Source organism: Semicossyphus pulcher, unplaced genomic scaffold, assembly GCF_022749685.1.
Source record: "Semicossyphus pulcher isolate SPU_LCO1_2020_fin unplaced genomic scaffold, fSemPul1.0.p SCAF_19, whole genome shotgun sequence".
NCBI classification, from domain to species: domain Eukaryota; kingdom Metazoa; phylum Chordata; class Actinopteri; order Labriformes; family Labridae; genus Semicossyphus; species Semicossyphus pulcher.
In genome coordinates this window covers 15508775-15531500 of record NW_027211692.1, presented here as the reverse complement: position 1 = coordinate 15531500, position 22726 = coordinate 15508775, and the positions used below count along the sequence as shown (strand labels likewise).

The following is a 22726-nucleotide window of genomic DNA, read 5'->3' as shown; positions in this document are numbered from 1 at the left end:
AAGCTGAATTTACAGTAGAGGTCTCCCCCTTTTCAAAACAAACAGCTCAGCTAATTAATACCTGTAAAACCAAGCGGTTTGGTAAGGGGCCTGCTAGCTAAGCTACCACTTCCGTCGATATATTTGATATTATTTTACTGACGTCAGGAGTTTTTTTTTATCTTAAGAGGATAACTGTGCTTCATTTTCACTGTTGCTTTCGTGCCCCTGGGTTCCCCTTTATTTCTCATTTATAAACAATTTTTCTTCAGCAGCTCAAACACAGCTTTGAGGGAAGTGGGTATGTAATCCAGCAAGTACTTCACCCTCAAGCTTAAAGCTACAGATTACCAAATATGATTACACCAAATGGCCTCATATCAGCCATGAGAAAAAGAGACAACACCCTGTTAAACATGTCCAAAGTTTATCATCGTTATTGACATAAATCTAATCGCAATCTAGATCATTTCCTCGCCTGACATTTCACTCCTCCCAAAAAATGATGAACAATGTGCGTCTAATGTGTAATGTGCTTCTGTTCGAAGTTGAGACTGATTAAAAGATGCTGAGCATTATAGCCTCACATGGCTGCTCACTTAGTAATAGACCAAGAACCTCTTTTTTTTGTTTCTTTGCCCTGGCTGTCTTTCTATCTGATGTATGACCAACCACCTTAGCATTTTTCTCTTCCCTCCAGGAGCAGAAAGGCTCTGCAATGTGTTAGTCACCCAGAACGATTCGGTTGTCTGCAATAAACATTTGTCTGTTGTGGTTTGAGACTTCTCCAACTGCAGGCATGTTATCCCAAAAACCAGAGAAACATGAGAGCACCAGAGAAAGCCAGCAGGCGAAAGTGAGATTGAGGACATCATTATAGCCTCGCAGCCTCGGTCTTCATATGAGTTGGACTTCAGAATGACTCAAGTGTTGCACATTTAGGCCAACTGACAATTATGAACCATGATGAATGCTGTAAACTTGACCTCTTAACCAACCATTGCTTCTTCCCTGTGTTTAAGCATTACAGTTGTAATGTATTGTGCAGTCCTATGGTCACAAAAGATACATTCGTTTTTCTCTTCTTTTCTTTCTGCAGGAAGAAGCGTTTGGAGGATTTGGAACAGTTACTGAGCAGAAAAGAATACAGAGCCCTCCAACAACCCCTTCAGGTAAAGTTGCTTTTAAGTGACCTCCTACAAGTCGATCAGGGACCTTACTGTTGTCTCAAGATGCAAGTCTGAGTGTCCATGTCAAGATCTTCCATGCTAACTAAATGTCCTCTGTTTTGTTCTCTGTTTTTTTTTCAGCAGGCCCACCCCAACAGGAGAAGAAGCCCAGAGGCCGTCCCCCACGCGCCCTCACTGCCCAGAAAGCTGCTGCAAATCTACCTTCCTCCCTTCCCTTCCCCACACAGGCCAAACCGGAGGGCCCTGAAAGGCCAGCCGAGAAGGTGAAAAGGCTGCCTGGGAGGCCACCTGGCAGCGGGGAAAAGAGAAGAGGCCGGCCCCCGTCTTCAAGTAGCAAAAAAGCTTGGACTACAGGCAGCCATGCAGCAGGGGAGGACAGTCGGCCGGCTGGGTCAGAGCTGGGCTTGGACACAGAGGAGGACAATGACAGAAAGGGTGTCAAGAGGACGCCCCTGGGCTCCGCTCAGCCACACGACACTGAGGCAAAGCTTCCCAAAGGTGGGCGGGGTGAATCCAAAGTTACCAACCTGAAAAGGCTGAGAGCGACTAAACTTGCCCCTCTCAAGTCACGGCTCAAGACATTGCCTGGTGTACCCCGACGCAGACGCGGGCGACCACCCTCAGCTGAGCGGCTCAAAGCTGAGGCAGCTGCTGCTGCTGCTGCTGCTGCTCAGCTCTCTAACTCCATCGAATGCGGGGATGGCAAACCTAAGGCTTTTAGGGCCAGAGGGGGGGACAGAGGCACAGAACCACACACTCACCAGCCCATGCTGAGGACTGTGGATGGTGCTGAGGACCAGGACTCTTCCAATCCACCTGCTTCCCCGTCCCCCTCCAAACCAGGCAGGACTGTGGGCCTCAGAAAAAGCCCTCGCCACAGAAAGCCTGTCAGAATTGTCCCCTCATCTAAACGCACTGATGCAACCATCGCTAAACAGTTGCTGCAGCGTGCTAAGAAAGGAGCGCAGAAGCGATTGGAAAAGGAAGCTGTAGCCATCGGGGGGAGTGGAGCAGGGACCATTGAGGCTGGTATCAGGAAGACCCAGCTGAAGAACATCAGGCAGTTCATCATGCCTGTTGTCAGCACCGTCTCCCTTCGCATCATCAAAACCCCCAAGCGCTTCATTGAAGACGAGGGCAGCTTTGGAACCCCTGCACCTCATATGAAGATAGCTCGGTTAGAGGCAACTCCCTCATCTGTCTCCACATCTGCCCAACCAACCTCCACCAACTCCTCTTCCCCCGCTCCTGTACTGGCCTCCTCTACACCTGCTGTTACTAGCACTGGCACCACTGCTCCTGTTGACTCCCTCCCCCCTCCTCCGCCTCCTGCCCCTACCCCTAGTGTTCCGTCAACAGCTGCCAATCTGCTCAATAGCAATACCAACAATGCCAACGCCAATGGGCGATTTAGCAGCAGCGCAGCATCTTGTGGCTCAAGTGCTGTGTCGCAGCACTCCTCCCAGCTCTCCTCTGCAGAGTCTTCCAGGTCCAGCAGCCCCAGCTTGGATGACTCATCATGCGACTCCCAGGCTTCTGAGGCCACGCAGGCTTTGTCAGAGCCAGACGATCACTCTCCGTCCTCGCAGGGAGAGAGGGAGGCCAACCTGTTGCACGGCTCGCGGCCTCCCTCTCCTCCCTCCGAGCCGGAGCCAGAGCACGTGTTGGCAGAGATGAGTCGGCGAGGGAGGAGAGGACAGGGGGTCGGCCGGGGAAATCAGAGCCAGAGGCTTAGGGAAACCGCAGGGGGTAAAAAGCCTATCATTAGCCCACCAACAGGAGTGCTGTTGTCCTCCTCTACACTTGTAAATTCCCAACAAGCTTCATCCACAGCCTCCTCCTCCTCTTCACCTCCACCTCCGCCTCTCCTCACCCCTCCACAGCCTCCACAGTCGGCCTCCTCCAACGCAGCTGCTATCAGTGAACACCACCCGCAGTCACCCTGGATGTCTCACCCAATGCCTCCGTTCCTGTCTGGACCGTCGGTTCTGTCCAGCTTGTCAGACAAACGAAACCGCTCGATCCTGAGAGAGCCCACCTTCCGCTGGACGTCCCTGTCCCACCCTGGACATCAGTACTTTTCCTCAGCTAAATACGCCAAGGAGGGCCTCATCCGCAAGCCCATATTTGACAACTTCCGTCCTCCCCCTCTCACAGCAGAAGACGTGGGGCTGTTGCCCCAAGGTGTGGGTGGAGCAGGGGGAGCTGCTCCAGTTTCTTTCCCTGCACAGGGCAGTGGAGCAGGATCTGGGACTCGTCTTTTTGCCCCTCTTCACACACACAGCCACCACCAACATCCCTCTTCATCCCGCTTTGATGCACCAATACAGAAGCGCAGCCCGTTGCTCCGTGCTCCTCGCTTTACACCCAGCGAGGCCCACTCCCGGATATTTGAGTCTGTTACCCTGCAGTCATCGTCTGGAAGCAGCCCCGGCTCTCTCTCCCCACACCAGACGTCCTCCAGCTCCAGCAGAACGTCACGGCGAAGGAGACGACTGGTCCCTGCAACAGTACGTGGCAATCCACGGTCTCCTTCCCACTCAATGACCAGACGCAGCAGCCAAATAGGAGGACAGATATGCATTGGCAAAGGGTCCTCTGAGATGTCTGTGCTGACAGGCTCTGTCTCCAACAGTAACTCCGGCTCTGTGCCAGGGGTTTCTGCAAGTCCACTAGCCACTAGTGCCTTAACTCCTGCTTCTTTCAGCACCTTCTCCACCGTATCCCTGAGTCTGGCCTCACAAGGGACACCTGATAGCAGGAGGGGGGCTTCTGGAAACCCACCTCCTTTGTCAACTACATCATCCTCTTCTTCCCCACTTTTCCCCCTCTTTCCTTCCAGTGCCCAGGACACAGGGCGAGGAGCTGGGAAAGGAGGTAAAGAAAAAAGCTTGTCAGCTAACCAGGAATCTGCTCCGAAGGAAAAAGAAAGGGATTCTGAGAAAAACCGAGAGAAAGAGAAGGAGAATAAGAGGGAAGGGAGGAAGGAGCTGGAGAAAAGGAGTAAAGTATCAACCCCAGATGGCTCCCCAAATGCACCTTCCAGCCTGTTTACTGTAGATGGGAGGGACTCTGAAGATGCTCTTTCAACTCTTGCTCCAAAAAAGACTCCAGGAAGAAAAAAATCAACATCAGTTGACACGGTTTCCGACGCTGCGTCCTCAGAGTTGCGTGGCATTCATTCCACTGTTCCCATTTCCATCGCTAAAGGACGTTTATCAAAGAAAGGTCGACCGTCAGAGAAGGGAGCAGAGATGGAGGATGGGGAAAAGGAGAAAGAGAAGCAAAGTGTTCCTAGCCAGCAGACAGCAAGCCTTCCAGGGCAGCCAGGCAGACAACAGCTCCCTGTCTCCTCTCTTGGACCAATGCTGGAGCAAGCAGAGAAACACCCTGTGACAGACAAGCGAGTGGTTGGACTGTTGAAGAAGGCCAAAGCACAGCTCTTTGAGATCAAGAAGAGTAAGCTGAAGCCTGCAGACCAGACCAAGGTCCAGGTTAGTTTCTCTGTTCGGGTCTTCACCTCAAAGTTATTGTGTCCCCTCTAACCTAACCTACCTGTTGCACACTATTTCCTGATTGTTACAAAGCTGTCTAAAGCACAAATAAACAGGCTCACACATCTGCATAACCCTGCAGGACAGTACCAGATTCAGTTTGAATACAGACTAAAGGATCGCTTGTTCCTGCCTCCTATCCTTTTTTTCATACTAGATTTATATTGTGTGAAAACTGTAACAGCCACCACTAAGTGACTTCGGCATAATGCTTTGTATATTTGCTAAATCTGTCTTTGTTCTAAATGTGAAACTTTATAATGGAAAGTCCCAAACAGGGTGTTTCTCAAGGGGAATTCTGTTCGCCTCATACATTATGCAGAAAGCAGCACTGGCTGTGCTTTTGAAAGTGTTGTCTTCTGAACAGATGAGCTCTTCTCTTCTACTTTTAATCTTAAAATTAGATTGTTAAATGCAGTCATTGAACAATTTAAGAAATAAAATCCCTGTCTCAGTTCAAATCATCTGACTGTACCCTCAGTCCTTCTCTGCCACATCATCTTTTTCCTCATTATCCTCCCAAGAGTTATAATAAGTCATAATAAGATGTCACCACTGAACATTTGTAATCCATTATGATTGTTTTTGTTTGTTATTATTATTAAGTGTGCTTTTCTAATGTCTCTATAATTTTTTGTTGATGCTTGCACCTGAACAGGGTCAAGAGAGCGACTCGTCAGAGACCTCAGTCCGCGGTCCACGCATCAAGCATGTATGTCGTCGTGCAGCTGTGGCTCTCGGCCGTAACCGGGCGGTGTTCCCTGACGACATGCCCACACTTAGTGCCTTGCCCTGGGAGGAGAGAGAGAAGATCCTATCTTCCATGGGAAATGATGGTGAGAGTTTATTTGACCTGCGTGTGGAATACAGCTAGAGCATTAAAATAGACTTGAATGCAAATTTAAAATTATTTCCATAATTCTCAGGTTCAGTAGGTCAATAGGTCACACCTATACTTGGCTGTGCACCTGACTATTTTAATGAGAACAACAGGAAGTATCACTATTATAAAGACATCTCTATTCTGAGCGGTGGCTATGTCAGCACAGCTGCTCAACATATATATAACAGTAGGTTGATATTTTTAACAAATTCAACATGAAGCACTCGGATTGATTTGCAGAACAGTCTCAACAGAGTTAAGAGTTTATTTATAACACAACATCTGTGTGAGTCCAGAAAAAGTCCTGCAGCATGTGGTGATGACGGACTCATCACAAGAGCAGAGTCATCAATGAGAGCACAAGTACACAGTGAAGTGGTGATGGCAGGAGCAGAGTTTGGCCGGCTGTTCCTGTTATGTTGACTGCTCTCATGCCATGTTGGAACATGTGATGTGATGTGAGGCTGGAGGAGCTGATGATAGTGACATATCCACTCAGTTATATTATTCCCATGTTTGTCAGGTCATTTCAACCTCTTTTGATTGTGTTAACTTAGTTCTACAGAAAGAGTGTAAGCATTTTGTTACATTTATAATTCTGCGTATGCATAACACCAAACCTCAACTTTTTTCCGGCCAGACACAAAAGCTGTGTCAGATAAATAATTAATACAGGATGTAATTTATCTTGACATCGATCCATGTGTATCTCTGCCTACAGACAAGTCATCAGTAGCAGGCTCAGAGGAGGCAGAGCCTCAGTCCCCTCCCATCAAGCCACGGGAGACGAGGCAAAAGGCTGTGCAAGAAGCTCCTCCCAAGAAGGGGCGTCGGTCGCGGCGCTGTGGCCAGTGCTCAGGCTGCCAAGTTCCAGAAGATTGTGGTGTTTGTACCAACTGTCTGGACAAACCTAAATTTGGAGGGCGAAACATTAAAAAGCAATGCTGCAAGTGAGTTGATAAGCTGGTTGTGTCAACGGATCATTGTAATTTTTAATGGAAGGTATTAAAGATTTAATGTTGTTCATGTCACTCTCCCTCTCTTACAGGATGAGGAAGTGTCAGAATCTGCAGTGGATGCCCTCAAAGATGTTTCTACAGAAGCAAGGCAAAGGCAAGAAAGAAAAGAAAAAGAACAAGTTGTCTGAGAAGAAGGAGGGTCTCAATCCGGTAAAAGGACCAACCGCAGAGTGTGGCCCTAAAGCCTCTCCTGCACCACCGAAGGAGGAGCCTCCCCGCAAAAAGAGTGAGACTCCACCACTGAAGTTGGTCGAGGAGAAGTCAAGACAGCAGCAGCCATCGTCAAAGCAGTCGTCTCCAGCCCTCGCATCGTCCCCTTCTCCGGTCGAACCCCCCCAGGCGTCCAGCACAGTCGCAGCACCCTCCCAGTCTCCAGCTCCTACACCAGACACCAAACAGCTCTCTCTTTCGAGCAGTGTCACCAGCAAGAAGGCACACAAACCACAGCAGTCTGTACCCACATCCTCCTCCTCCTCCTCGTCCTCTTCATCCTCTTCCACTTCATCGTCTTCTTCATCCTCGTCATCCTCCTCTCCCTCATCTTCGGCCCAGAATTCCCCCTCCCAGTCGACGCAATCTCATCAACCATTACAACAGCAGCAACGGCCTCTTACGAGTCAGGCACCTTCAAAAAAGGATGCTTCACCCAAGATTCCTCTGAGCGAACCCAAGAAGAAGCCCCAGCAGCACTCATCGCAACAGCAAAGCTCAACCACAACACTTTCAGATACAGGTAAAGAGCTTTGACTTGTTGTATTTAAGTTTTTATACATAGAAAACAACAAAAAACACCAAGACCCTTATGAAATAAATACAAACGGACTTGCGTTACTACTAATACGGTATGTCTGATCAGACGTATGTTTAATCAGCATGATCAGCCCAGTGACAGTAACTTTTTGAAACAAAAGCTCACCATAATCCTACTTCCTCTCCGCGCACGCAACCTCACGTCATGTGTGCGCTGCAGGTGAAGCCGCGCAAGTAAACACTCCATGAACTGTCTGTGAGGCCACAGCGTTAACACGCTCCGGGACGAGGTGCCTCTGATAACACATGGGATGGGAATACACTCACTTAAAAGGCACCTCGCGCAAAGGAGCGCCTGCCTCGATCATCCGGTCGACATGATCTGTGACGGCTGCAGCGTCGCATGCTTGTTTACAGTTTTAAGGCAGGTGAAACACAGACTCTGCTGCACAGTGGTCCGTTCACTCTGAGCTCTGATGAAGAGATGCACTAGTGTGATATCAGAAGTAATTTTTCGCAGTTCTCGTTTTGCACCGAGCACTTTCACTATCGAACGTCCTTTTGCAATTGTTACATGATTTATCGTGCAGCCTTAAAAACAAGAAAGGCAGTGAAAGATCGTAGAAATGTGAAACAGGTGCAAAGATCATTTGAAGACTTATAATTGTGTGGCAAAAAGGAGATGTATAATTGGGTGTCATCAGCGTAACATTGTATTTCACATTGTGATGACTAACTATGCTGCATAGAGGGAACATGTGTAAAGAAAAAATGATATATTTTTATGTCTACCTCCGTTCTTGGTCAAACGTTTCACCCTCTTTCTCTTTTGCAGTTGACTCCAAACAGTTGATGAAGCCAACTTCTCGCTCTGTTCCTCAATCTCCCAAACAGAGAGCAAAAGACAAAGTAAGAAGTCTCACTGTGTTGAGTTTTATCAAATTGCTTTTTATTGTTTAATCAAAACTTCGTAAGCTCACTGTACATGCAGCGTTGATCCTAATACTCTTCTCCTCTTCTGAAATGGAGCAGCCGCTGACCACTAAACCCCCCAGCAGCAGTACTTTAAACTGGCTGAGCACTCCCTCGACTAGGGGCCAGACGAAGTCCAGAGCGCCCTGCGACGGAGTGCATCGTATCAGAGTGGATTTCAAAAGGGACCATGATGTTGAGAAGGTGTGGGAGGCTGGCGGCCTCAGCCTGCTCACCTCTGTGCCTGTCACACCCAAGGTGCTCTGCTTCTTATGTGCAAGCAGTGGAAACGTTGAGGTACGTTTGCTGATCGACGTGTTGAAAATGCTGCTTTTAAATGTCCTCGCTGTACGCTAACTGTCCTTGCCTTGTCTGTGTTGTTTGTCTCGCTCTCCGTCTACCTACAGTTCGTCTTCTGCCAGGTGTGCTGTGAACCCTTCCATCTCTTTTGCCTGGGGGAGTCGGAGCGCCCTCTCCAGGAGCAGTTTGAGAATTGGTGTTGTCGAAGATGCCGATTCTGCCAGGCCTGTGGACGCCAGCATCAGAAAACTAAAGTAAGCCATTCAGTCTGGCTCTGTTCGTTTTAAAGCTGGACACAAAAGATGCTTAGTGTGGAGTGACAGTGTGTAAAGGCTGGAGAATCTTCCTTTGAGAGACGCTTGCTAGCTTTGCCAGAAGACAGCACTTAATCAGCTTCTTGGATTTCTGCCATGATTTTATTATTTAACTCAAGTCCTGTGTAAAATGTGCATGTTGTGAGGCCTGAATGGCTGTCAGTTTAGAATTATGCATATTTTGTTTATGCAGCTACATTAAAAAGACTGTTATTGTTGTGTCCTGTTGGCACATGTTATTCAGTTTTATAGACTTTTTTGCTGCCAGTCATAAAAAATAGTTGCAAGTCATTTATTACTTGGACTCCTATATCTCCGACTAAAGGACTGTCTCAACAGCAGCAGGTCTCTGGCACTCTGATTCAGTACATGGCCTTGAGAGCCTGAAATATCAGCTCCTAGTGAGGCTACTTGAATATCAAACTGCAGCTGGTACATCATATCTCAGTCTTTCTCCGTTTCTGTTTACAGACAGGTTTGATCACCGAAATTCTGTTCACATAATCTGTTTCCTCGAGGTCGAATAAACACGTTCTGTTCATATCCTTCCTAAAATATATTCACAAGGCAGATTTCTCTTCAAAGTTTGAAGCCTGCTGGGTTTACATGCTAGGAGTCTTTTCCTGTCTTTCATAGCTCTAATAAAACGGCACAGGTTACCTTTAATGTGCTGCAACCATTAATACAGAAAACAGACAGAGTGGAAGTCTCATGAAATCGTCTTTTCTCGTTTCTCTTCTGTATTCACTTTTGGCTTTTGATTTGCGAATGGTAAAACAGAAGTTCTGCAGGATATCTGAGTGTGTGTTGTCCCAAAGCCACAGGTCAAACTCGACAGCAGATATCACTTCAGTACACACTCCGTCTTCTTGTTTTTACCGGTTTGCTTCAGGTAAAAGTAACACTTTAGATTTCAGCAGATCAACCATATAGTAAATAAAAGATGAAGACACAGCATCTAAAGTTTAGATCTACTTACATCACCGCTTTTCATTTCACATCACATCACTTCTCAAACAGTAAAAGGCCTCTTTTTCTGTGAGCACGCACAGAGCCTGAAGCAGAACGCCTGTGTTAACAACCACCTTCGCGATACCTGTTATCTCCAACCAGGTTTCCCAGTTACAGGAATGAATTGCTTGTATTTTGACAGATTAGACGCATAGTGGGGGGAAGATATGCGTTTTGTATATCCGACAGCCCACCACTAATATTTTAGTCCCATCTCGTCTCGTTAATGAAAATAAAATATACGTGTCTGTCTTCAGAGTTTTTATTATAAAAAGATCTATTTTTTGCTCATCAACGTCTCTTCCTTGTCATGGAAAAAAGTTGACGAACATTTTCCATCATTCAACGAAATGAACACTGCTTCAGTAGCTGTCTACAAACTCTGCCAACAACTTTTCAAGCTTTTCATACTGATCCGTCAGTGAGGCCCCCTATCAATAAAGTCCGTCTCTATAATTCTAAATCTAATTTCTTGTAAACAGAGCCGTGTTGTTTGCAGGATTATGTCTTTTTTTCTGGCTCATTAGATATTTAAATTGTCTTACTTTTCTTCTCGGCTCTTGTCACTGTAGCAGCAGCTGCTAGAGTGCGATAAGTGCCGTAACAGCTATCACCCGGAGTGCCTGGGTCCCAACCACCCGACCAGACCCACCAAGAAGAAGAGAGTCTGGGTAAGGATACGCTCCACTCTCCCTTTACACTCCAACCTCTCACCTTTGTGTAACTGTCACAGATCCACCTGCGTCTGACCAAACATTAGCATCACTCTTGCACATTTTGTTCACACATTTCTCCTGCTTCTCACCTTTGTGTCGCTTTCAATCACGGGACCCTCTCGCAGTCAACGTCTATAAAAACATTCACCTACTTTTACACCTTTCTGACTCTTTGCACAACTGCTTGCAAGCTTCTGTCATGTAGTCGCCACCTTGTTTATGTGTTTTGTTTTTATTGTCAGGTTTGCACCAAGTGTGTGCGCTGTAAGAGTTGTGGAGCCACTAAACCTGGGAAGTCCTGGGATGCCCAGTGGTCACATGACTTCTCCATGTGTCATGACTGTGCCAAACTCTTTGCAAAAGGTAAGTGAGAGGCGTGTGGAGCCCTGGATGTTCTTTTGGAGATTATGTTAAAGCACTCCTTGACAATAAACTCTCCTGTTACCTTCCCCTCTCTCAGGAAATTTCTGCCCACTGTGCGATAAGTGCTACGATGATGATGACTACGACAGCAAGATGATGGAGTGTGGCCGTTGCAACCACTGGGTTCATGCAAAGTGTGAGAATCTGACAGGTCAGTAGGCCCTATAAAGCCAGGTATAAGATCCTTTTAAGCACAAGCTAACTGTATGTTCTCCACCAGCGGAGCATTGTATCCAGTACTATCAGCACTTGTTGGAATTCATTTGTCTTGTCAGTTGTCAGTGTCTGTGTGTCTGACTGACAGGCTCTCCTGTACGCACTGTCATGTTGATGAGAGGCTGAAAAAACCTAATAATGGGAGCAATAATGACCTGTCATCTTTCGCCTGTCATGCAGATGAAATGTACGAGCTGCTATCAAAGCTGCCGGAGAGCGTTGCCTACACGTGTACCAAATGTACCGAACGGCATCCGGCCGAGTGGAGGACGGCGCTGGAGAGGGAGCTTCAGGGCTGCGTTCGCCACGTCCTTACTGCACTGCTCAACTCGCGCACATCCTCACACCTGCTACGCTACAGACAGGTTAGACACGCTAATGTTGCTGCTTAGTTAAGTTATACCTTACCATATTATGGTGCTGCTCGTGAATACAAATGATCAGTTACAAACAGTTGTTGCAGCTTGTGTAACTCTCTGGCTTTGGTTGCAGGCGGTGAAGCCTCCAGAGCTGAATCCAGAGACAGAGGAGAGTCTTCCATCCCGTCGTTCCCCAGAGGGCCCAGATCCCCCAGTCCTGACAGAAGTCACCCCCACACCTCCCAGTGACTCCCCCCCAGACCTTGAGTCAGTTGAGAAAAAGATGGATCAAGGCCGCTACAATTCAGTGGTATGTGTGTCAAACAAACAAACTGAACCTGGGGCAGTTTCAATAGACCAAGTGAGGGATGCGTCATCCTTTTGTCTGTTTGCCTGCATGGTCTGAATGATGAGCGTTGATTCAGATGCCACCCAAACTATATTTCAAAGAACACAGCTGTAATACATTCTTTGTTTTAACTTTCCATATTTTACGTGTCATAGCGTCATTCACTGTAATTATAATTCCTCTGCATGTGTGTGTCTCCTATTGTCTTCTCTCTTAGCTGGAGTTTAGTGATGACATCGTGCGGATCGTTCAGACGGCCATAAACAGTGACGGTGGCCAGCCTGAGAGCAGGAAAGCCAACAGCATGGTCAAGTCTTTCTTTATTCGGGTAAGAACCTCAAATCAGCTCTGGATCATGAGCTTAAGTTTTACCTACCACTCACTTTGAAAGCTTGTTTCTAGGTGTAAATCTTGTTTTTAGGTTAGGATGCCTCGGCTCTTTCATGCCCTCAGTTCTACTCTTTTATCATCTCTTTCTTTAACCAGTAGCTCAAAAAAGCTTCTGTTTCTGTACAGTTTCATTAATCAACATGTTGCCCCAAAATGAGGGTCATTGGACGTTCTTTAAAAAGCTGGTTTTCTAACGTCATTAATTGTTTTGTGTTTCAGCAAATGGACCGAATCTTCCCGTGGTTCAAAGTGAAAGAGTCCAGGTTCTGGGAAAGGCAAAACGTCTCAGCCAAGTGAGTGTCTATTACACAGTCAGTACAAGAGGCTGCACCTCATGACTATTCAGTGTACAAGAGCGGAGTGCGCCAGCTGGGCGTAAAAAAAATAGTTATTTTCTCTTTAACTTAGCTACGACCAACTTCTTGATTCGAATTTACACCAATCCGGGTGCACCAAGGCAAACTGATAACTGTCGTAGCTGTGCTCGGTCTTATGATGCGCATCCATTTGAACACTCTGAATGTTGCCAAGCAACACACTTCTCCACTCGCTAGCTTCTCCCATCAAACTTTTTAAACAACATGTGGATAACAAAAGTAAAGAAAAATGTATTTCACAGCTAGAGAAATGCAGGCCCGCTGTGTTTTGAAAGGCCCCGTTGGCATCAATCAACACCTGCAGTGCGGGGACAGCGCCGCATTTCTGTCCGACACATGCTGCAGCTGAGGGGAGAGCGATTCAATTAGTTCAAACAGGACTTGCCTGCCAAAACGAAACATTTCTATTAGCTCACTTTCCGAGTAGATTTCCAGTAGGTTGGTTTTAATGCTGTTTAATTTATCATCCTGTAAAACAACAAGACGCACTACTGTTGTGTTTTACTTTTGAGTTTTGTGACCGTTACTTTTAGAGTTTCTTTTACTTTGGATTTAAGTCTGACTTTATAAAACTTACACCTGCTCCATCCGAGGTGTAGAAGATTCACCCCAGTGCAACACAAACTGGGCTTAAGTCTAACTGGTGCACAGGGCGTCATTTGAAGTCTGACGTAACTTTCAGCTCCAGGCCGGACGTAACGTTACACTCAGGCATACGCCCAGCTGATGTCTCCAGTATCCTAAACTTTTCTGAGCCCTTATTAAACTACGTAAGCGTTCACCTAAATGTACTTTATACAAAGTTCTGATGCAATTACTGGATTTTCTTTTTTTAACAAAGGAAAATTATGTGATTTATGAGGTTGCATAACAGCTTTATTGTAATCCAAAATGTTTGAAAGTACAGCCATAAAATCAGGCAACACTACCGGACAGGAAGTTAAATGCAGCTCGAGCAAGTAAGAAAGAATTTTACAATCGATATTTAAGCAGTGTCCCCTTGCAGGCAGCGCTCTCAATCTTAATCACCCTGCAGCCTGGGATGTGTCGCTTTTTTCTAAACTTGCAGTGAAAGTTATGTTTGTAATTACAGAGAAGAAAAGTTGAAATGAATACTCCTGTAACGTGAACCCGCTCAAAGATGTTGGAGAAGTCCTGCAGTTTTCAAAGAAGTTAAGGTCTATAATTATTGAAAAGAGGAGTAACATGTGGTTACTCTGGGAGATGCTGCACCATCATCTGAGGGAGACAGAAAGCAGTGAACTAATATTTAGAAAATGTGTGGGCTGACTGTCAAACAGCCTCTGAGTAAAATACACGGAAATGACAGCCAAGGGGCAACACAGGATTTTATATTCCAGCTACTTCATCTTTTTGATCGGTCGACATATTCAACTTCAACTCCTGCCATCACATTAACAATCAAAGACTTTTAACAACTGAAGGAATTGGTAGATAAGTGTGTCACCATGATCGTATTTTTCTCTGCTCTGCATATTGAAGTTATTTTCCTCCACACACACTCATTCACACTCTCCTAGCCACTCGCTCACTTATATTTAGCTCTCAGCTTTCCCAGACCATTCAGTCTGCGTATTCTCCAGGCACTGTGGGAGGCAAACCGTAACAGTGTCACATTTCACTTGAAGGCTCTCTGATACATATTTGTGGTCCAATTGTGGTTGAGTTGTCAGTTTGGTCTGTTGCGTTATGTATCAGAGGTTCGGTCCAGGAAAACCGATGATCCATCCAGTTGATCCTGTGGCCATTATGGGCTGGATGCCTGTTAAGATGCCTCTGATGGCTTATTAAGGAGGCTTTACATCACACCAATTATCCAGTCTGACTTCACTTGGCTGAACATATCTCGGGAAGCTCTTTGAATTTGATGATTCGTTACTGGTGACACTTACTACTCATGATTTTGGTGAATAATCTTGAGATGCTCATAACAATTGCACATAATCTGAATAATTGACAGCTACATGTTTCATCTAATCTTCTCTGTGTATGATGTTTTTCCCCAGCAGCGTGCTCCTCCCGAACGCTGTGCTGCCTCCATCCCTAGACCACAACTACGCCCAGTGGCAGGAGAGACAGGAGCTCTCCCGTGCTGAGCACCCCCACCTCATGAAGAAGATCATCCCAGCCCCCCGCCCCAAAACCCCCGGCGAACCAGATTCTCCAACCTCCCCTCCTCCTCTCCCACTCTCTCTACCCCCACCACCTCCGCTCCTACCTGGTAAGGCAATCTGTAAATGCATGCACAGATGCACACCGTGTTGCATGTTTTCTTCTAAATTCAAACTCATCCTTTCTTCAGATCGTGAAGACAGCCCGGAGCTCCCTCCTCCACCAGGCATCAGCGACAACAGGCAATGCGTTCTGTGTCTCAAGTATGGAGACGAGAACACAAACGTGAGTCAGAATCTGCTCGAACTCTCTTTAACACACATTAAAAAAGTCTTTGTGTTACATGTAACATGCCTGTTTGTTGCAGGAGGGAGGCAGGCTGCTGTACATCGGTCAGAACGAGTGGACGCATGTGAACTGTGCCCTGTGGTCTGCAGAGGTTTTTGAGGACGATGACGGCTCTCTGAAGAATGTTCACATGGCTGTTCTCAGGGGAAAACAGCTGGTAAGACGCTTTGTCCAATCATCAAGTTCACACTCTATTTTTCAGTGTTTTTCATTAGACAGTAATTCAAACCTGTTGTGTTCAGCACTGTGAGAAGTGTCAGAAGCCAGGGGCCACAGTTGGCTGCGGCCTCACCTCTTGCACCAGCAACTACCACTTCATGTGCGCCCGCCAGTGCCACTGCGTCTTCCTCGAGGACAAGAAAGTCTATTGTCCAAAGCACCGGGACCTCATTAAAGGAGAAGTAAGAAAATATTATTATATTATTTACTGCATAATCAAATATAGACAGCAGCTTAAGAAGGTGATTCAAGGTTTTGGAGCTTGGTACATCTGTAAATGTCTTTTAAAGATGAACCAGGCAGAACTTTATGTTCTTATTTTTGTCCTTACCTTCCCTATTTTTTTCATATTTCTTTCTCTAGGTGGTGTCTGGGTTTGAGGTGACTCGCAGGATCCTGGTGGACCTTGAAGGAATAAGTCTGAGGAGGAAGTGGCTGGCAGGACTGGAGCCTGAAAATGTTCACATGATGATAGGTGGGTTCAGTCCCGGTAAATGTTTATGCAATATCACACTCGAGGTTGTGCTGTTCGTGCTGCCGCATATGATCACAGCTGGATGATAGCAGCACAACCTCGAGTGTGATATTGCTTTTATACAACAGTTATACAAGCGGTTCCATAAACCGAACTAGTTCCACAACTAACTGACACTGGACTTTTGTTGCCAAGCAACACAAACATTCTCCTGCACTCTGTGTCTAGAGGTTACCACAGATCAGCTGTTTTATATCATGTACTTTTCATTTTAATTCATCGTCAACCAGTAAAATAAGAGTCTGCTGTGTGATTCAGAGGTACCAGCTTGATCAGTGTAGATATACACGGTCTGCTGTGATGTTAATTAACTGTATTCAGAACACCTGGCTGAGGTGGAGTGATACACAGAGTAAAACGTCCCAGTGATGTTGTTCTCCACATCGCCACTTATGGATTACCTCTTATCCAATCAGATTACTTGGTCGGAACTAACAGTTGTATAATGATGGATAAACATTCATTTACAAGTTGTTCTCAGTGTCTCTCTAATGCTGACTCATTGCAGGCTCCATGACCATCGATTGTTTGGGGATACTGACTGAACTCTCAGACTGCAAACGCAAACTCTTCCCTGTCGGATACCAGTACGTTTTTTTATGTACTTTTTCATTCATCAGAAAGTCTTCTCTTGCTATTTTAAGCACCTCTATTAGTGTCTCCTGAATTAAAGCAGATCTAACTGCTGGAGGAAATTGAAAACGTCAGGTTATTTGAGTCGAACTAAATGAATTCTCTTCTCTCCAGGTGTTCCAGGATGTACTGGAGTACTTTAGACGCTCGGAAGCGTTGTGTGTACACCTGTAGGATCCTGGTTTGTCACCCTCCAGTGGTGGAGTCTGACCTAAAGAACATGATGGCTCCTGAGGAGAATCGCACCATAGCACACAGCCCTCCTTTTGCAGGTAAGTTAGACTGTTATTGTGGCAGTGTGTGTGCTATATTGAGGTCTACAATGTGTTAAACTAAATGTCTCCTTTTTTTGTATTTTAGACTTTCCTGATCCATTTGAATCCCCAAGGCGCTCTGACACTCTTTCCCCCGCCAACACCCCCAAGCTCAGGGTTTACACCAGGAACAGACACCCCAGCTACCCCCCCTGTCAGCGCTCACTAGGCCCCAGGCCCATGCCTTCTCCAGGTAAGAATATGTACTCCTTTTTTATTTTGAAATTACAGATGCTTTTCATATTTGTCTCACAGTCCAGGCTTTCCGTGAAGTAGTCTCTGCTTCAGTTTCTGTGTTTTCTTTCATAGGAGGAACCTCTCAGCCCCAGAGCCATGAGATTGTGACTGTCGGAGACTCCCTGGTGATCCCCGGGATGCGGAATATTGACTCCCGTCGCCACAGCTCCCCTTCTCTCTCTCCGCCTCCCCACCAGCTGAACAGACAGAGAAGGGTAACCTCTCCACCACAGATTTCATCACGACCCCTTACCTCACCCCCGCCCCTCATCCCCTCCCCTGCCAGAGACCCTGAAAGGTCCAAACACCTCAGCAAAGACTCAGCAAAGAGTCCAGTCCAGAGAGATGTGGAAAGAGGCAGAGTGTTCTCCTCAGACAGAAACAGATCGCACCCATCCAGGGATCAGGGGTCGAGAGATGCGGACAGGGGGAGAGTCTTGAGTCAAAACCAGGCTTCTAAGGAGTCTGACAGGAACCGATCATCCAGAGAACTTGGGCAAAAAGACTCTGACAAAGACGTAATAGCAGCCAAAGAGCCAGAAAAGAGGAGGCCGTCTAGTAAAGACTCAGGTCTGAGAGAGTCTGAGAGAGGAAGAGCTCTCAGCAGGGATCCTTTAAGAGATTCAGAAAAGGGGAGGCAAGCAAACAGAGACTCTGAGAGGGGGAGACACGCAAGCAGAGAGTCAAGCAATAGAGAAACAGATAAAAACAAATCTTACTCTAAGGAAATCGAAAAAGCTCGGCCACTCAGTCGAGATGCAAGTGTAAGAGACTCTGAAAAGCAGAGGCAACATAGCAGGGAAACAGGAAAAGACTCAGGTCAAAGTAAAGACAGACTGTCCAGCAGAGACTCTGACAGGAGCAGACCTCCCTCGAGAGATTCCACTTATAGAAGCACAGAGAAAAACAAAGACTCTGGCTCAGGGAAGGAGAGCAACCCTGGAAGTCAGTCCAAACAGGCTGGAGGCGACAGCAAGAGCCCCAGACTGGCACCTGCAGGCTCAGGTCAGTCCTCCCCTCCTGTGGGCACCGCTGTTCTCACAGCTCAGCAGAGAGGTGGCAGTAACAAGCAAGCAGACAAGCAAGGGAAACACGGAGGCAAAGAGCAGGATGTTTCACAGCCTCGTCACAGGTCCGCCCCCACTTCCAACATGATCCAGTCTAAGGACAAGCCCAGCTCAGGGAAGGAGAGTAGTAGTGGCACTGGAAACATAACGCCAGCTTCACTCCATAAGGACTACGGCATTGGGAAATCTGGCTCCCCGCAGTCATCATTTCAAAAGTCAAATGCACGTAAATCAAATGATTACTCATCAGGTCCAGCCACAGCAGCAGCTCTGAAGCCTCTGTGGCCGTCAAGGACACCAGCAGAAGATGATGTTGTCAAGCGAGGCTCCATGCACCTGGCCTCCCCAGCTGCAGCCTCAGCTGCCAAAGACAAACACCCCAAAGTAAAGACGGCAGGCAGCAGAGAGGCGTCCAAAGACCGTGAGAGAGAGAAAAGTCTCCAAAACAGCAACAGCACCAACAAAATCCCACTTCTCAACAATAATACGAAAGCTACCGCCAGCTCCAACACGCACGCGACAAACCCCAGCTCTCATAACAGCAGCAACAGCAAAGCTCCAGTGCTCGGAAACAGCACCAAAGCCCATGGGAAGGCTCAGGGGGAGAAGCAGGAGAACCAGGGAGGGGACAGGTCGTCCTCAAAGAGCAGAGAAAACTACTCCTGTCCTGAAAAGAGGAACAGCTCCAGCAGGGATAACTTAGAGCAGCTGCAGCAGGCTGGTTTAGCTCCAGAGAAAGGAGTGAAGACCTCCCAGTCTCACACCAAACCAACAAGTAACCAGCTGCCCAGAGAGAAAAAGAGATCTGCTAAACCCCCTGCTGTAACTCCACATAAGCCTGATATCAAAACTGACCCTAATGGGACCAGCACTGTCGGTGGCATTTCTTCCTCCTGCCCCACCACCACTACCTGCACTGTCTCTCCTGCCGGCCAGGAGACCCGTCGCTCTGCCCGCTCCGCTCTCTTTTCCTCCCCCTCTGCCAGCAGTAGCGACAGCTCCGAATCCGACACCCAGACTCAGACGGAAGAAGACGATTTGCCCAAGGAGTGTTCGCGCGGCGAGCTCCGAGACCACCACAGCCTCCTCGCTCAAGGCACAGAAGACGAGGGCGACGGCCCGGAAGACGACCACGACAGAGGTTTGGATGATAAACACCACGAGGACGACAGTGACGGATCGGGGTCGGCTAAGCGGCGCTATCCTCGACGCAGTGCCCGCGCGCGCTCCAACATGTTTTTCGGCCTCACGCCTTTCTATGGGGTTCGCTCGTATGGCGAGGAGGACCTTCCCTTCTACAGCAGCGGGGACGCAGCCGGGGCCATGGTGAAGAGGAGGGCGGGTGGTCGGAAGAAGTCGGCTGAAGGGCAGGTGGACGGAGCAGATGACATGAGCACTTCCTCATCATCAGGGGACAGTGGAGAGGATGATGACAGCGTAATGAAACAGAGGGGTAAAGACCCTTACTACTACAACTTCACCCGAACAATCATTAACCCTGGTGAGGGCCTACCGTCTATAGAGGGGATAGATCAGTGTCTGGGAAGGGGGTCCCAGCTTCAGCGCTTCCTAAAAGATGAGGAGCAGCAACAACAGAGAGCTCAGGGGAAAGCTGAAGAGGACATGCTGAGTGCTTTGTAAGTAAACACTGTTATTTAGCAAGAATACATATATTTGTGGCTGTTTTCTGTTGTCTTTAATAATTAATTACTTTGTTTTGCTTTGCTAAACAGGACTTTAGGCAAGCAGCATATCGGCCAGCTCGATGGCGTCGACGACGGCTCAGAGAGCGATACCAGCATCTGCACCACCAGCACCACAACCACCACAGCCACCTCCTCCTCCACCCCTCATAAGAGCACGCCGAAGAGACGGGGCAGAGAGAGGCACACAGAGAAACATGACTCCCACGACGCGAGCAAGGAAGCCGACAACAGCGGCGGGGCAGTGAGCGGGAACACGCGAGAGGGCAGAAAGAACCAGAAAGAAAACTGTCTTCCTCTAGGAGGCGGAGTCAAGTCCCAGCCGCAGACTCAGGGTCAGGATCCTCTGGAAGCCCAGCTGTCCCTCAGCACAGACCTGCTTAAATCAGACTCTGACAACAACAACAGTGACGACTGTGGGAACATTTTGCCCTCGGACATCATGGAGTTTGTCCTCAACACGCCTTCCATGTCGATGCAGGCTTTGGGTCAGCAGTCTGAGCCGTCGTCCTCGGAGCTGCTGCTGGATGAGGGTTATGTTGGAGTGGATGTCAACAGGCCGAAAGACATTCTGTTTGATGACTTCTCACAGCCGCTGCCCAGCGCTGAGAGCGGAGGTGTGGTGGAAAGTAGTGTGAATAGCTCCATATCGGTTGAGGAGCCGTATCTTCCTCTAGAGCTGCCGTCTGATCTCTCTGTCCTAACCACACGCAGCCCGACTGTCAGCGCCAGTCAGAACCACAATGCTGCTGGGAGTCTTATCTCAGATACCTCAGACCGCACCATGCTGGGCTTAACCTCTGACCCCGAAAAGAGTGGGGACAAGAAAAGAGCAGGGCCGGGCGTGTCACCATCAGAGAACCAGCACGATGCTAGTACTTTGGGAAACAGGGATTCACAGGTCACAGAAGGTCACATGACCCCTGAGCAGTTTATCCCCAGCCCTGCCATCGGCCAGGTGGTTGAACCTCAGAGTAACCAGGATGTCCCGAGGAGTTCTGGTACCCCCGGTTTGCCAAGTTCTCCCTCCTTGCCCCTTCAGGGTCAGAAGTACCTCCCCGCGTCAGCAGCAGGCAGCCCCAGTCCGGTTCCAGCTCCAGGACAATCCCAGACGCAGGTTTCAAGTCCTGCAGTCATCAAACCAGGGCCGGACAAGCTCATCGTGGTCAACCAGCAGTTTCAGCCTCTTTATGTTCTCCAGACCGTCCCAAATGGTGTCACGCAAAAAATTAGTGCGGCAGGAGTGATGGATGCCGGCTCTCCAGCTGTGCTGAGCTCCATGACGCTCACCACAGGGCTGAACACGGGTTTATCCACAGCCCAGCCCATATTTCCTGCTGGTGGTAAAGTCCTGGGCACCATGCCTCACCATTCTCAGATTCACACCTTTACAGGAGCCACACAGGCCGGCTTCCAGACAGGCATCCCCAGCACCACCTCAGGGCTTCTCATCGGGCTGCCCTCTCAGCCCCACGATCAGTCCCAGATTCTGGTCTCAGAAGCCGGTCGACCACGCGAGCTGGGTCACAGCGTCGCCATAGTGTCCAGTCCCTCCTCCCTCACCTCCTCCCCGGCCGTACTCGCCTCCGCTCACGGCAAGAAGAGGCCCATCTCTCGTCTTCAGCCTAGAAAGAGCAAAAAGCTGGCCCGCTCCCGTAGCCAGCCTACTCTGGCTCCCTCTGAAGTCCCGCCCCCCAACATGACCCTCATCAACCTGTCTTCCCCTCAGATTACTGCCAGCATCCCCGGCCAGCCTGGCAGCCTGGTGGAGTTCTCCACTTCTCAGCGAAAGGTCCCAAATATTATCAAGAGACCCAAATCAGGCGGGGTCATGTATTTGGATCCAACGACTCTCCTTCAGCAGAGGATCTCAGGTACAGCCCAGTCTGGTATCCTGGCTCACGATTCCTCCACTCACCTGCTACCCTGCACAGTCTCTGGTCTCAACCCCAGTCAGTCTGTGCTGAACGTGGTCTCTGTGCCCCCTAGTGGTGCTGCTGGGCTTCTTGCACCAGGATCAGTGTCTCTCTCCACTCCTGTCCTCAGCTCTACAGAGATCACAGGGCCAATTAGCAACCTCCTGTTTAAAGCTAGCCCACATGGCTTGGGCCTGTCTGATCAGCCGATGGTCCTTCAGTCAGCCGGGGGAGCTCCTCTGATGTCACAGCTCAGCTCCACCGTGCAGACATCTATAGCCAGCAGCATCTGCGTCCTGCCCTCCCAACAGACTATCAGCATGGCTGTCAACCAGCATGGAGAAACAGACGGCAGCAAAATCCACATACAGCATCAATCACAGCCTGTTAACAGAGCGCAGGCGATGGACCCCGGTCCAAACACCACCGTTACTGTAGCCTCCAACCCGGCCACCCAGCTTAGCCCCGCCAAGGGACGTGTTGTTGGTGTGTTCACCCAAACGTCCGCACACTGCCAGAGCAGTAGAACAACTCCCATTTCCAGATCCTCAGAACACAGGCCTCCTAACTCGGCCACATCAGTTGCCGTTTCGGGAGGAGAAAAGGGAAAACAGAAAACAAAGAGGAGCAGGCAGAGTTCAGACACGAGCAGCGGGAAGAAGCTCAAGGCCTCTCAGGCGGAGGAGCATCACAGCAACCCTGCAGGACGACTCCACTCGAACCCAAGGTGAGACAGTATATTTGTTCTCGAGATGTGTTTCTAAGTTTGTTTTAGGAAAATACAAGTAAAATATCTCATTTTGATCCTCTCTATTCTCC

At 48.4% G+C, this 22726-nt stretch overlaps 1 protein-coding gene across 1 annotated transcript in view; it reads left to right on the top strand.

Moving 5' to 3' along the window:
* Positions 1-22726, top strand: part of kmt2a (lysine (K)-specific methyltransferase 2A) — a 39105-nt gene that overhangs the window by 9320 nt on the left and 7059 nt on the right. Inside the window, exons 2-26 of the mRNA XM_069669138.1 lie at positions 1079-1151; positions 1293-4663; positions 5382-5559; positions 6328-6556; positions 6655-7358; positions 8211-8284; positions 8408-8644; positions 8755-8901; positions 10545-10643; positions 10931-11051; positions 11149-11262; positions 11508-11692; positions 11820-11996; positions 12253-12363; positions 12645-12718; positions 14830-15044; positions 15126-15220; positions 15303-15440; positions 15526-15684; positions 15866-15977; positions 16546-16624; positions 16785-16942; positions 17031-17177; positions 17294-19925; positions 20022-22634. Coding sequence (XP_069525239.1) covers positions 1079-1151; positions 1293-4663; positions 5382-5559; positions 6328-6556; positions 6655-7358; positions 8211-8284; positions 8408-8644; positions 8755-8901; positions 10545-10643; positions 10931-11051; positions 11149-11262; positions 11508-11692; positions 11820-11996; positions 12253-12363; positions 12645-12718; positions 14830-15044; positions 15126-15220; positions 15303-15440; positions 15526-15684; positions 15866-15977; positions 16546-16624; positions 16785-16942; positions 17031-17177; positions 17294-19925; positions 20022-22634 — 12242 coding nt within the window. The remainder of the gene's footprint in view (positions 1-1078; positions 1152-1292; positions 4664-5381; positions 5560-6327; positions 6557-6654; positions 7359-8210; positions 8285-8407; positions 8645-8754; positions 8902-10544; positions 10644-10930; positions 11052-11148; positions 11263-11507; positions 11693-11819; positions 11997-12252; positions 12364-12644; positions 12719-14829; positions 15045-15125; positions 15221-15302; positions 15441-15525; positions 15685-15865; positions 15978-16545; positions 16625-16784; positions 16943-17030; positions 17178-17293; positions 19926-20021; positions 22635-22726) is intronic.